The sequence below is a fragment of the Rhipicephalus sanguineus genome, chromosome 5 (assembly GCF_013339695.2).
Source record: "Rhipicephalus sanguineus isolate Rsan-2018 chromosome 5, BIME_Rsan_1.4, whole genome shotgun sequence".
NCBI lineage: Eukaryota > Metazoa > Arthropoda > Arachnida > Ixodida > Ixodidae > Rhipicephalus > Rhipicephalus sanguineus.
In genome coordinates this window covers 152,751,766-152,762,840 of record NC_051180.1, presented here as the reverse complement: position 1 = coordinate 152,762,840, position 11,075 = coordinate 152,751,766, and the positions used below count along the sequence as shown (strand labels likewise).

The 11,075-nt window shown below is 47.3% G+C and overlaps 1 protein-coding gene across 1 annotated transcript in view; it reads right to left on the bottom strand.

Annotated features, from left to right (window-relative positions):
* Positions 1–1,847: 1,847 nt before the first annotated feature.
* The window catches only part of LOC119395025 (serine proteinase stubble), a 50,360-nt gene continuing 41,132 nt past the window's right edge, over positions 1,848–11,075 (bottom strand). The window contains exons 7-8 of the mRNA XM_037662317.2: positions 3,275–3,337; positions 1,848–2,774 (exon numbers count right to left, since the gene is read on the bottom strand). Coding sequence (XP_037518245.1) covers positions 1,848–2,774; positions 3,275–3,337 — 990 coding nt within the window. The remainder of the gene's footprint in view (positions 2,775–3,274; positions 3,338–11,075) is intronic.

The following is an 11,075-nucleotide window of genomic DNA, read 5'->3' as shown; positions in this document are numbered from 1 at the left end:
CTTGCTCCCGACCTCTCGAAGGAGTTCGTTCTTCGCACAGATGCCTCCAATACAAGCCTGGGCGCAGTATTGCTCCAGATGGGAAAGGACCAAGTGCTGCACCCAGTTGCTTACGCAAGTCGTAATTTATTGCCCCGAGAAACCCGTTATTCAACAATCGAACGGGAATGCCTAGCACTTGTTTGGGCAGTGCAAAAATTTCATATTTACCTCTATGGCAAACCTTTTGTCATTCAGTCAGACCACCAGCCGCTACAGTATTTAAATTCCGCCAAACACGTGAACAACAGAGTGTTGAGGTGGAGTCTCCTTATGCAGGAGTATTCATTTTCAGTTCATTACATAAAGGGTTGTGACAATGTCGGAGCCGACTACCTGAGTCGCGCATAACTGCCGTTCAGGTAGCCTCGTGGTTCTAAGACTACTCGCCCTCAGTCGTGAACTAGTTGACTCCCAGTTGCGAACATAGCAAACCTACTTGTACAGTAGTGTTCCAACCGAACTGTAAGCAGTCGTCTGTGAACATTTCGCTTTTATGTACCTGCGACCCCTAAGTGCAGTGCAGTGCATGGCAGGGATCGTACAGTGACCGTGCAGTGCAGTGACCATTCGTTTCGCCCGCGCATTTGTAGTAGAATAGTTGCAAACAACTTTCTCGGAAAAGGGGGTGATGTCATAATATGTGCTGTGCGGACGCGAAACCGAAACTAAAAATGACAACAGTGTGCCGTGCGGTGGCGAAGTGGATGTGATGTGTATGTGCCGTGCGGGGCCGACGAGGAAGACAACGGCAGCTCGTGAGGCGCGGCCTCGAGGGTGCGTGACCCGTGGCTTGGACAGTGCGCGAGGTGCGTCGTTCGAGGCAGGACTACCTCGTTGGGCGTCTGGCCCATAGGTACGACCCCGGCCACGTCGTGACACTCCCACCAAAGCTCAGCCTTCCGCTAGACGACCGGTCTAGGAGAGCTGACGCCGGGTGCCTGAACCTGCCCGTGCCCCGCTGGTCTTGGAGAGCTGACGCCGGGTTTGAACCTGCCGTTGACCCGCTGTTCCAGGAGGGCTGGCGTGGGCTTCCCAGGCGTACTGTTCGTGCTCAAGGGCACAACTCGCTGCCGCCGGAACCCGTGTGTCGTCGGCTCCGTCGCAGAACCGCTGGAGTTCAACGCGGCGACCCTGCGTCTTCCGACTTCGTCACGGCAGGTGACGGCGCCGCAACCACGTCTTCGCCACTGAAAGGTGCCGACGGGGAAGCAACGACGGCCCAGGCGAATACCCCGACGACCTGAACTGTAGGCCGGACGTTCTATTTATTCATTTAGTTTAGTCCGCGTGCTTTTTGTTAGCAATGTCTTAATGTATGTTTTTTGTCCATGCGTGAAGGGTGCAATATAAGTGGGACGTGTGTTTGTGCACTGGCGTGCTGTCTGGTTCTTTCTGGAGCGGTCCTGCCCCAAATAACATCACAGTAGGTACTCCATCGACACACACATGCACCTTGTTCCTTAACATAAAAACGGGAGGAGGTATATCTGTTGAATGCAATTTTCCAGCGACCTCACCCCCATCGGCCGCGCTGGTTAGTTTTCCGGCGGTGGCGACGGTACGCGCCGCCGTGGCGATGGAGAACGGCGCGGTCGAGGTCCTGATGGTGGCGTCAAGCTCCGGTCGGAGGCTGGTGAGGTGTTCCTGAAGCTCCTTTGTGCAAAATTATCCCTCGATGTCGTGTGGGCCGGCCATCGACTACCAGTGTGCCCGTCGTTGCGCCGAGTACCAGCCGATGGTCGTTCATATCGAGATGACTGCCGGCGCTCACAGAACCGCGCGATGCGGCCAGGCACACCACAGTTCTAACACACCGGGGAAGGCGGTCGCTGCACACGCGTCTCGTCGAAGTAATCATGCATATCTGGATATGGGGAATACGCAACACCTTCGGGCTCCGTGTCGTACCCAGTGGCCGGTCTACGATAGCGGCGGGGGAAACGAGGACGCGGTTGGTAGTCGGACCACAGAGAAGGTGGCGCCATGGGACGTGGCACTTCCGTGTGATAACGGACATCGGTAGCGTTCACGGACTGCCATGCTGGAACAGGGCCTGGCATGGAGGGATCTTGCGCTGAGCAGGAACTCGCGAAACGTGGCGGGGACGAGGTTAATTCTTCACGCCGAAGAAGCTCTTCGCGAACAATTTGGCGTATCGTTGAGGCAAGGTCCGACGACGAGCTCACGTCAATAGTTGCTACAGTCGCCACGTTAGACAAACGGCCAAACTTGGTAGTTATTCGGCGCATCTTCAACGTTTCGAAGGTCCGATAATGCCGTATGACATCGGACACAGAGCTCAAGTTATCCTTGCCGATGAGGAAGTAGTACACGTCCTCAGCGATGCCTTTCAAGAGATGCCCAACCTTGTCTTCCTCTGACATACATGGGTTCACCGTCTTGCACTGCTTCAAGATCTCCTCAATATATGCGGTGCAAGTCTCACCAGAAAGTTGAGCCCTCTGGGCGAGTGTGAACTCAGCACGCTTTTTCTTCGCGGCGGCGTCACTGAAGCAGCTTTTCAGTTCTTCAACAAAAATACTCCACGTCGTTAAGGCGTCCTCGTGATTCTCGTACCAGACGAGCGCGGTGTCGGTCAACGAGAATACCACATTTGTGAGTCGATCATTTGCGTCCCATTTGTTGCTCTTGCTCACCCGCTCGTAATGGGTCAGCCACTGGTCGACGTCTTCCCCAGCTTTTCCTCCGTAGGGCCGTGGCTGTCTGTAAGGCTGCGAAGGACAAGCAGGCGTTGATGTCGCAGCGTCAGCGTCAGTAGACATGTCAAGCTGCACTGGCGGAAGACCCGCAAGGCGACGACTGCGACGAAGACTTGGTGGAACAGCTTCCGTGGTTGGACGTACCCAGCACCTCGACCACGATGTTACGAGACAGGAGGCGTTTATTGAGAACACTCAGCGGCAGAGCACTGGATGGGGGGAGGCTACGGAAGCAGCAACAAAGTCCTCGTCGTCGTCTTCTCCCCCCACTCCTCTTTCTCGCTCCAGAGGCGCCGTTACAATATATATATATATATATATATATATATATATATATATATATATATATATATATATATATATATATATATATATATATATATATATATATAATATCCTCAAACGTTCTGCGCAATGAAATGACTGTTTGCCGAACAAATACGGGAGCGTCTAGAATCGCCTGCATATCATTTATACTGAGCCATCCTCATTCAAGGAGAAGAGCAGTTTACCCTGATTTCACGGGCTGCCTTCAATACCTTGCGCCTCGTGTTGATACCAGACTTACGAAGTGGCTGAAATCAGAAGAAAAATTTGTTCATAAGCGTGACACACATTAATTATTGCGATAATAAAATAGGAATAACACCGAGGCCGTAACGTAAATTTGGCAACGTATGTTGTCTATTGGGGCATTGTCACATGGCGTTGCCAGGATTATTAATAATTGCATCACTCATAAATCTTATATGCAAATTTCATGCGATAACATATGTAAGACAAACCTAGACGCCATTATTCATTATTAGTACATTTATTTACAAAACTGCGCTTGCGCCACCACAGATGTTCCGTTTAGACCACCTAACGTAATAATTTTGAAATTTCCGAGTTTCTCTGCCAGCTACATGCATTCAAAAAACACCTTCTCTTTTAACAGCAAGCTCACGCTCTTCATGACTATTCTCATTTTTTTTGGTTTTGAGGAAAGAGTATTTTTTGCAAAGTGTTTTGGGGGAAAGTAATCTTTCATTCCTTTTGAAAACGAAATTGTGAAACTAGCAAAGATATACAATCGTTCACAATTTCAGCGTCCTGTTTATAATGGTGGTTTTCATCTAAAAATAGATTGTATGTGACATTCGGCCGAACACTTCATTGCTAATCAATGAAAAAGTCTCATAGAGTCGATTTCTATTTGTTTTAAGGAAGTTTGTAGTTTGTACTAGAAGAAGAATCAAAGTGGAGTGGAAGAAAAAAAGTGCAGTATACCGTCGAAACGCGCTCAGCGTTTCTTCGGCATTTCTTTTCATTTTGCCGCACAGCACCTGGATGACCTTGCATGTAGTGAACACGCGGTAGAGGCGATGGTAAGATGCAAGGTGAATATCAGCGGTTCCTAACGGCGTGAAAGTCTTGTCTCCATAGCATCATTGTTACAAGTACTGAATTTGCGTTACAGCGTGACCATGCTTGGAGAGCCCTATGAAGCATATAGATGCTGGAGAAGGGTTTCCGGTATTGTTTGCAAACTTCCGTACAGTTCCCTCCGCAGGACTAGCATGCCCAAAAAGATATGAGCGCAACGTATATTAATAATTTATGCGTGTGTATACGTTTTTCTACATAGAATAGCTGTGCAGGTGGCCCTGCAGCACAACGCGCTGTGTTTGTTTCACGGCAACCTTTATTGTGTGTCTGAGAAATAAGACACAGAGTGTGTTTTTCAAAAGAGCGGATAGGAGTGAATTTGAATGATTGTTAAAACTTTTACAACCATTCAAATTCACTGCTATTCAATCTTCTAATATTATCTGGGGTTAACTTCCAAAAACCACGATATGACTATGAAGGACGCAGTAGTGGAGGTCTCCGGAAATTTCGACCACCTGGAGTTCTTTAACGGCACCTAAATCTGAGTACAGGGCCTCAAACGTTCCCGCCTCCATCGAAAATGCAGCCGCCGCGGCCAGACGCCGCTATACAGAAAGGCGTAGCGGAATGTCGGATAGCGTGTGACGCTCGGAAACGAGCTTTGGCGTACTTACGCCTGAACACAGACTTCAGACTCTGGAGTTAGTTTAGAAGACGTGTAGCGCCACCTGTCGGAGCAGTATTGGGTAGTGCGAAGTACGCCTCCCTTGCATAGTTTGCTGGGGTACCAGGTGCAGCTAGCGAGTGCGAAACATCATTTAGCTTAATATTGCGTGTTTCGCGCATTTAACACAAAGATAGAGAGCTACCAATTTCTTCCGCTAGTCGGATGCGCCATCGAGCCGTGATGAAGAATTTGTTGGATCATGACAAACGTTATAGCGAGAACTCGGGACGACGACAAAAAGTACACGAAGACGAGCGCTAACTTCCAACTAGGTTTATTGTGCAGAACACGAAAAATATAGGCTTCCTTGTTGGATCGCTCGACAGAATGATGGCAAAAGCAAAAGTAGACGCGATAACTACATGCGATACAAAGAAACGCTGCAATCGACGCTATTGTTGCGTTGTGAAATGACACGGACGTAAAGGATTGAATGACAACGCTTTCAGTTTCACCGATTTCCATAGCTGTCGTACAAAGCAGAAAGGCGAGAGCGCTGGATACGGTCCGTTGAACGTGTTGGGTAAGTGAATTACTCGCGTTCTCCACAGCCGGTCGCGTGAGAATGTGTGATAATATGGCTCTGCTGTTGTTGCTTTGCGTAGTTCTGACAGAGAACCATGGTAACCTTGACTATGAAATTCAACAGACCCACTGACCGCAGTGCGCGCCGTGTAACGCATAGTGAGCAGCTAGAGGCAGACTGAGGATGCGTGATAAACATCACGCATACTGCCACTTCCCATAATCTGAATTGGTCATCATCGCACAGCATCGCACACGTACGCATTGAAGGCCCTACGGTTCGGTTTGAACTAGGAAATGCTAACACGTGCTTCATACATGTGAATCGCAAACTGTTCGTCGTCACCACCTTGAAGTTCTATTTGCCTTCAAATGTGCCCCGCGAAAGCGGAAACCCACGTATCCCTATATTCAGTATGTGCAAACGGAACACAGCCGCCCGCAGAACATTCTAAGACGCGTAATGAATTCTTCTAAAGCGCGCGCAGGGAATGGTAAAGGGAGAATGCGAACGAGGACGAAAAGGCGAAAATCGCCGGGACATTCGTCCTTGATGAAGCGAGCTTTCTATCGCTGAGCATGAGATACATAGCTAGCTAAATTGAACTATGCACTTCATCGCTTCGACATTAAGTATATACCCTAATTTAATGCATTTAGGCGCTACAGAACGGACGTCGGAGTGCTTGCCTTGAAACCGATGTTGTACGATGCTCGCTTGTACTTGCAAGTGGCTGCGCGCCGAAATAACTTAAAATTATCGTGCACGGTGCCGCAGTTCGCTTTGATGAGCTTCCTACTTTTCTGAAGTGTGGACTGGCGAAAGCAGCTGTCCAGGTCCATGGTGTTCAGGAAACCACGCCACGACACAAACAAAAAAGGGTTTCTTTTTGTGTCCTATGGACGTTCGCTTGCGGGCGGTTGTCTTTGCACGAACCAGTTATAGGGCCAGGGCTGCGATGAGGGTGCCGGTGTCAGCGCTTTTCCCAGCGCCGCCTGGGCAGAGTAAGGCGTCTATACGCCAGCAACGCCCGCGTTACCGTTAGTCCCCGCATCCGCGTATGGTCGATGAAGAAAATAGTATGACCACTATCGCTACCGAAAGATGGAACATTTCAGACAGGGCCAAGGCTTATTTGCTTACCTAACAACTTTTTGCTTGCTTTGGTCGTCTTGCGTTATGTTTGGAATCAAATGATAAACAAACCACCGACGTCCAGTGGCGCTAGCTAAGGAGGGGAAGAAAGAACTAGCACACGCCTAATTTATCTCCTCCGAGATTCCCGAAGCGCCCATCCTACTCGCTAAGTCTACATAACCAAGTGTTTGAGTATATCTCTTGGAAACGGCGGCGAATCCACACGAAACATGGCTGACGAAGCTTCGGGACGTGAATCTAAACCAATTACAAGCATCACTACGGATCTAACGAGCTGCAGAGCGCACGACGACCACGCGATGGATTCGAGGGGGACGGCAACCGCTTTTGGCCGTGCGGCTATGTTTTTCGGGCGTATTTATGCGTATGGCGCATTTCCAGTAAGGCGCGCGTATGCGCAGTTCACACCGGTTATTCCGATATCTGCGAAATACTTTGTGTAGAGCGGAATACTGGAAAAGCTAAATAATGTAGCCATTGACGCTTATTTCGCGTGGCAAGAGGAAAAAAATAAGGTAGCTTCGCGCTAATGGTGCCAAGCCTGAAGGAAGTGCGGACGTTAATGGATTCCTTTGTTTCTCTTCATTTTTGCCTTTCTTTCTTGATCACCTGCTTCATTTTTCGCTCTTCTCTCTATTTAATCTCTTTTCATCTGTATATTTGTACTTCTTTGTTTCTCTCGATCATAGGTCGGCAAAAAATGGGAGCTCTCTCAGACTCACCCAAGAAATATATTTTTCTTCTGAGGGCTCACTGTGACTTAGACTCACGAAGCCTTTCCTCAAGTGGACTCACTAACGACTCAGACTCTGTAACATATTAGTCAGCCGGACTCACTCAGGCTCCTGCATTGACCTGAGTCTGAATAAACTTTAGGGAGTCGACTGGTGAGCCCGTTAGCGTAAAATTTGGTCTTTTCAATCATGGTGTCCATTCTCTTTAATGCCAATATCTCACATAACCGGTGCTCTACGATACGCCTCTTCACCGTGCACCTTCAAATGCGAGTTATGAGTGGTTTTAATCAAGTAAGGACATTTTTCTGAAATATGCGACTCACAAGAGATATTTTAGATACAAAGTATCTTATGGCGGAATTCAATCCGGTGGTGGTGGTGGTGTGCGGCGTGGCCACCCTTACTGCGCATGCGCATACCCTCTCCACTCAACCTCCCCCCCCCTCCCCCTCTCCACTTTCCATCTCCGCTCCCCCTCTCCCCACCCCATATCCACTCTCCCTCTCCACTTCCACTCTTCCCTCCCCCTCTCCCATTTACCCCCACTCCACTTTCCCTTTACCCTCCCCTTGCCAGACATGACAAAATTCTCTCCTGCGCAACGCCGTGATGAGCACCAGCGCATGCGCGTCCCCTCCCATTCTCTCTCCTCTCCTACGCTGCCCCCCTCTCGCACGCCTGTCGAACGCGTTCCCCGCTCGCCCTGTGAGAATTAACGGCCAGGCTAGAGAGAAGACAAGACGCGCATAGCGTTCCTCTTCACGTTCCACGACGCGAGGTCGGTAGCATGCCCAAAGAACGCCAACGGAACGCGGTCGTCCAAGTGCTCCGGCTTCGCATCGCCTCATGTTCCCCTTTAGCGGGAAATGGTGTCATTTTTTATTAGGAACGTCCCTCAAAACACCACAACGCCTCCCCCTAACTCACGCCAATGACCAATAACTATTCAGGTGGCGCATGAACGCGAGCGCATTGAGGTGTGTGTGAATAAACTTGAGTATAAACGTAAGGCGATATATGAGGCTGTTACTAATGTTGAAGTTGACTAGATGAGACGGTAAGTCGTCAATAAAAAGTGGAGCTCACTCAGGCTCAGAGCCCGATCTGGGTCTGAATGATTCGACTCCGGAGTCAGCTTGCTGACCTGTGCTCTCAATCTATATATATATATATATATATATATATATATATATATATATATATATATATATATATATATATATATATATATATATATATGTGTGTGTGTGTGTATATTCTCACTCCTTGGCCTTGGTCATAATATGCTATATAAAGCTATGTTTGGCGATGCCAGCGCGCCTGGATAGCCGAGTAGTTACCATGCTCGCCTTCGGATCATAGGTACGCGGGTTCGAATCTTGCCTTGTAAAGAGATGTTTTCGCTAGGGATTTTTCTTTTCTGTACTCGTTGTCTCGGCCGCCCGAGTTACTGCAACCCGTGCAGTATAAATCTGCTCAGCGGGAGAGCGAACGCCAGGCGCACATGTTCGGGGAGCAAAGCAGAACAGAAGAGAACAAACACCGCGCTCCCCTGCCAAGCTAACCCGTTACGCTGGCTAGAAAGCTAGAGACTGTGTATATGGTGACAGTTTATACCAACGCATAATGGCACAACAAAAAGCAAAAGAGCTCTGCTCCAAAAAAAAATTTAAATAAAATGAAACTGAGCATTTTGGAGGGTACAGCACCTCTACATATTCGGGCTCCTTGTCATACCAGCATAAGAACAGCAACGAGAACTGAAAAATTAAGAAGTGAAAAATTTTCATTTTAGTTAAGTGATCCCAATATATGAACAACAATACTCGAATACCAACATACTGAGTCTGTTTGCAAGGAATATTTATTATTGAAACCCCGGCTATTGATGGATAGTTTTCCAGCATTCACATAGCGTCGAAGAACCAACTCTCGAAAAATAAAACAAGAACAGCGCGAGCGCCATTCTTTTCGTTCCTTGTGCTATAAAGTGTAACACACAGCCAGACTTTATATTGCCCTGTGCAAAATGAACATGTCCGATTGATCTTACTGCTGGGTATTCGTGTCGTACAACTCCTTGACACTGATAGTATAAATTGAACATATACACCTTGAGCTCCACAGTGACCATTTCAGTGAGCAGTGACAAAATAACGTCCCATATTATCTACTTTCGCTACCTAAATGAGCTTATTTCAGCGCGTCTCATCTCTTGTGTCTTATTGAACTTCATTAATGTTTATTCTCAAGTTTTGCAGTATTTGTGTAGGACTGAGCTACACTTATCGCTTTGATTTGCACCATGCTTGCTATTTCTTACAGTCCATGCCACAGATCGCAACACTGCGCGGCCACCTGACCGTGACGCAACACGATTGCAGTGTTACAGGCGCTGCTATAACAAACCATTCATATTTCTGAAGTCATACTTCTGCTTTGTGACATCCACACAGATGCACGACGAGGAATTGGGCTACACATTAACAGGCATATTTAGGGAGTGCTTCTGAATTGACAGACATTCGACGTTATTTATATCACGGAGTTTTGCGTGCCTTCACCAAGACATGATCATCACGCGCACGTTTATGGAAAAGTGACGTCGGAGCATTTTTGTTCGGTGGAGGAGCGCGAAAAGAAAACCCCGCCACCGAGACGTCATTACCATTATTATTATTATTATTATTATTATATTATTATTATTATTATTATTATTATTATTATTATTATTATTATAGTAGTAGTAGTAATATTATTGTGATAATATTGTTATGACTTACTCCCTTTGAGTACGATGCTTAATAAATAATACACATGCATAAATGCAATACCATGAAAAACTTCAGTTTGTTTGACTAACTGCGGCAGATAATTAGAAATGCAGTGCCTGAACTGCATGCTTCGAGTTTCGTTGTATCAATTTTTTGTCGCCAATATGTTATCGATTTAACCAGGCTGTCCTAATATAATTTGACGCATAATTCTGTTTACGTGTGGTAAACGAGTTTGTTCAATTGATTGCACATCAAGGAGCTGGAATAGAGGCATATACATAATAATAATGCCTGGAGTTTAACGTCCCAAAACCGTGATATGATTATGAGAGACGCCGTGGTGGAGAGCTCCGGAAATTTCGACCACATGGGGTTCTTTAACGTGCACCTAAATCTAAGTACACAGGCCTCAAACCTTTTCGCCTCCGAGAGAAATACATAAATCAATGACTTTGTACGCTGGTCATTCTACACAAACAAAAACAGACGTGTATAACGTAAGTAAACCAATGAAGGCAGAACAGCAACGTTTAGAATTTTGATGATATTGAAAGGATTTGTAGCTGCTTTTGGGGACGGGCTAAGGTCGGCCAAAACGGCGAAAAGCGTTGATGCAGCCACGGCGTCAAACAAGCGCAGTATATGCAGTGCAGGCGCATTAAGGGGCCCCGCATGCTCAGATGAAATCTATGTCAAACCACGTGTTATCTCTAGATGTGTCCCGCGCAGCCCCGAGTTGGACACTCCGGCGTTCTAGACAAGCGTGTTCACCTTTGTTTATTCCACACCTATTGTTCCAAGGTCAACGTTCGGCGGTCAATGTGAATATCCCCACATCGTGCTGCATGTAATATGTATTTAACTGTGTCTGCGTCTACAATACTGCATACATTTCACCGCCACAAAATAAGCTTTGCAAATTGCTGAACTTACCAATCTGGAATTAAAGCAGTCCCAGTCGGAGTCGCCATACACAGTCTGAAAGCAATCTTTCTGATGGTCACGTCCTCCCTG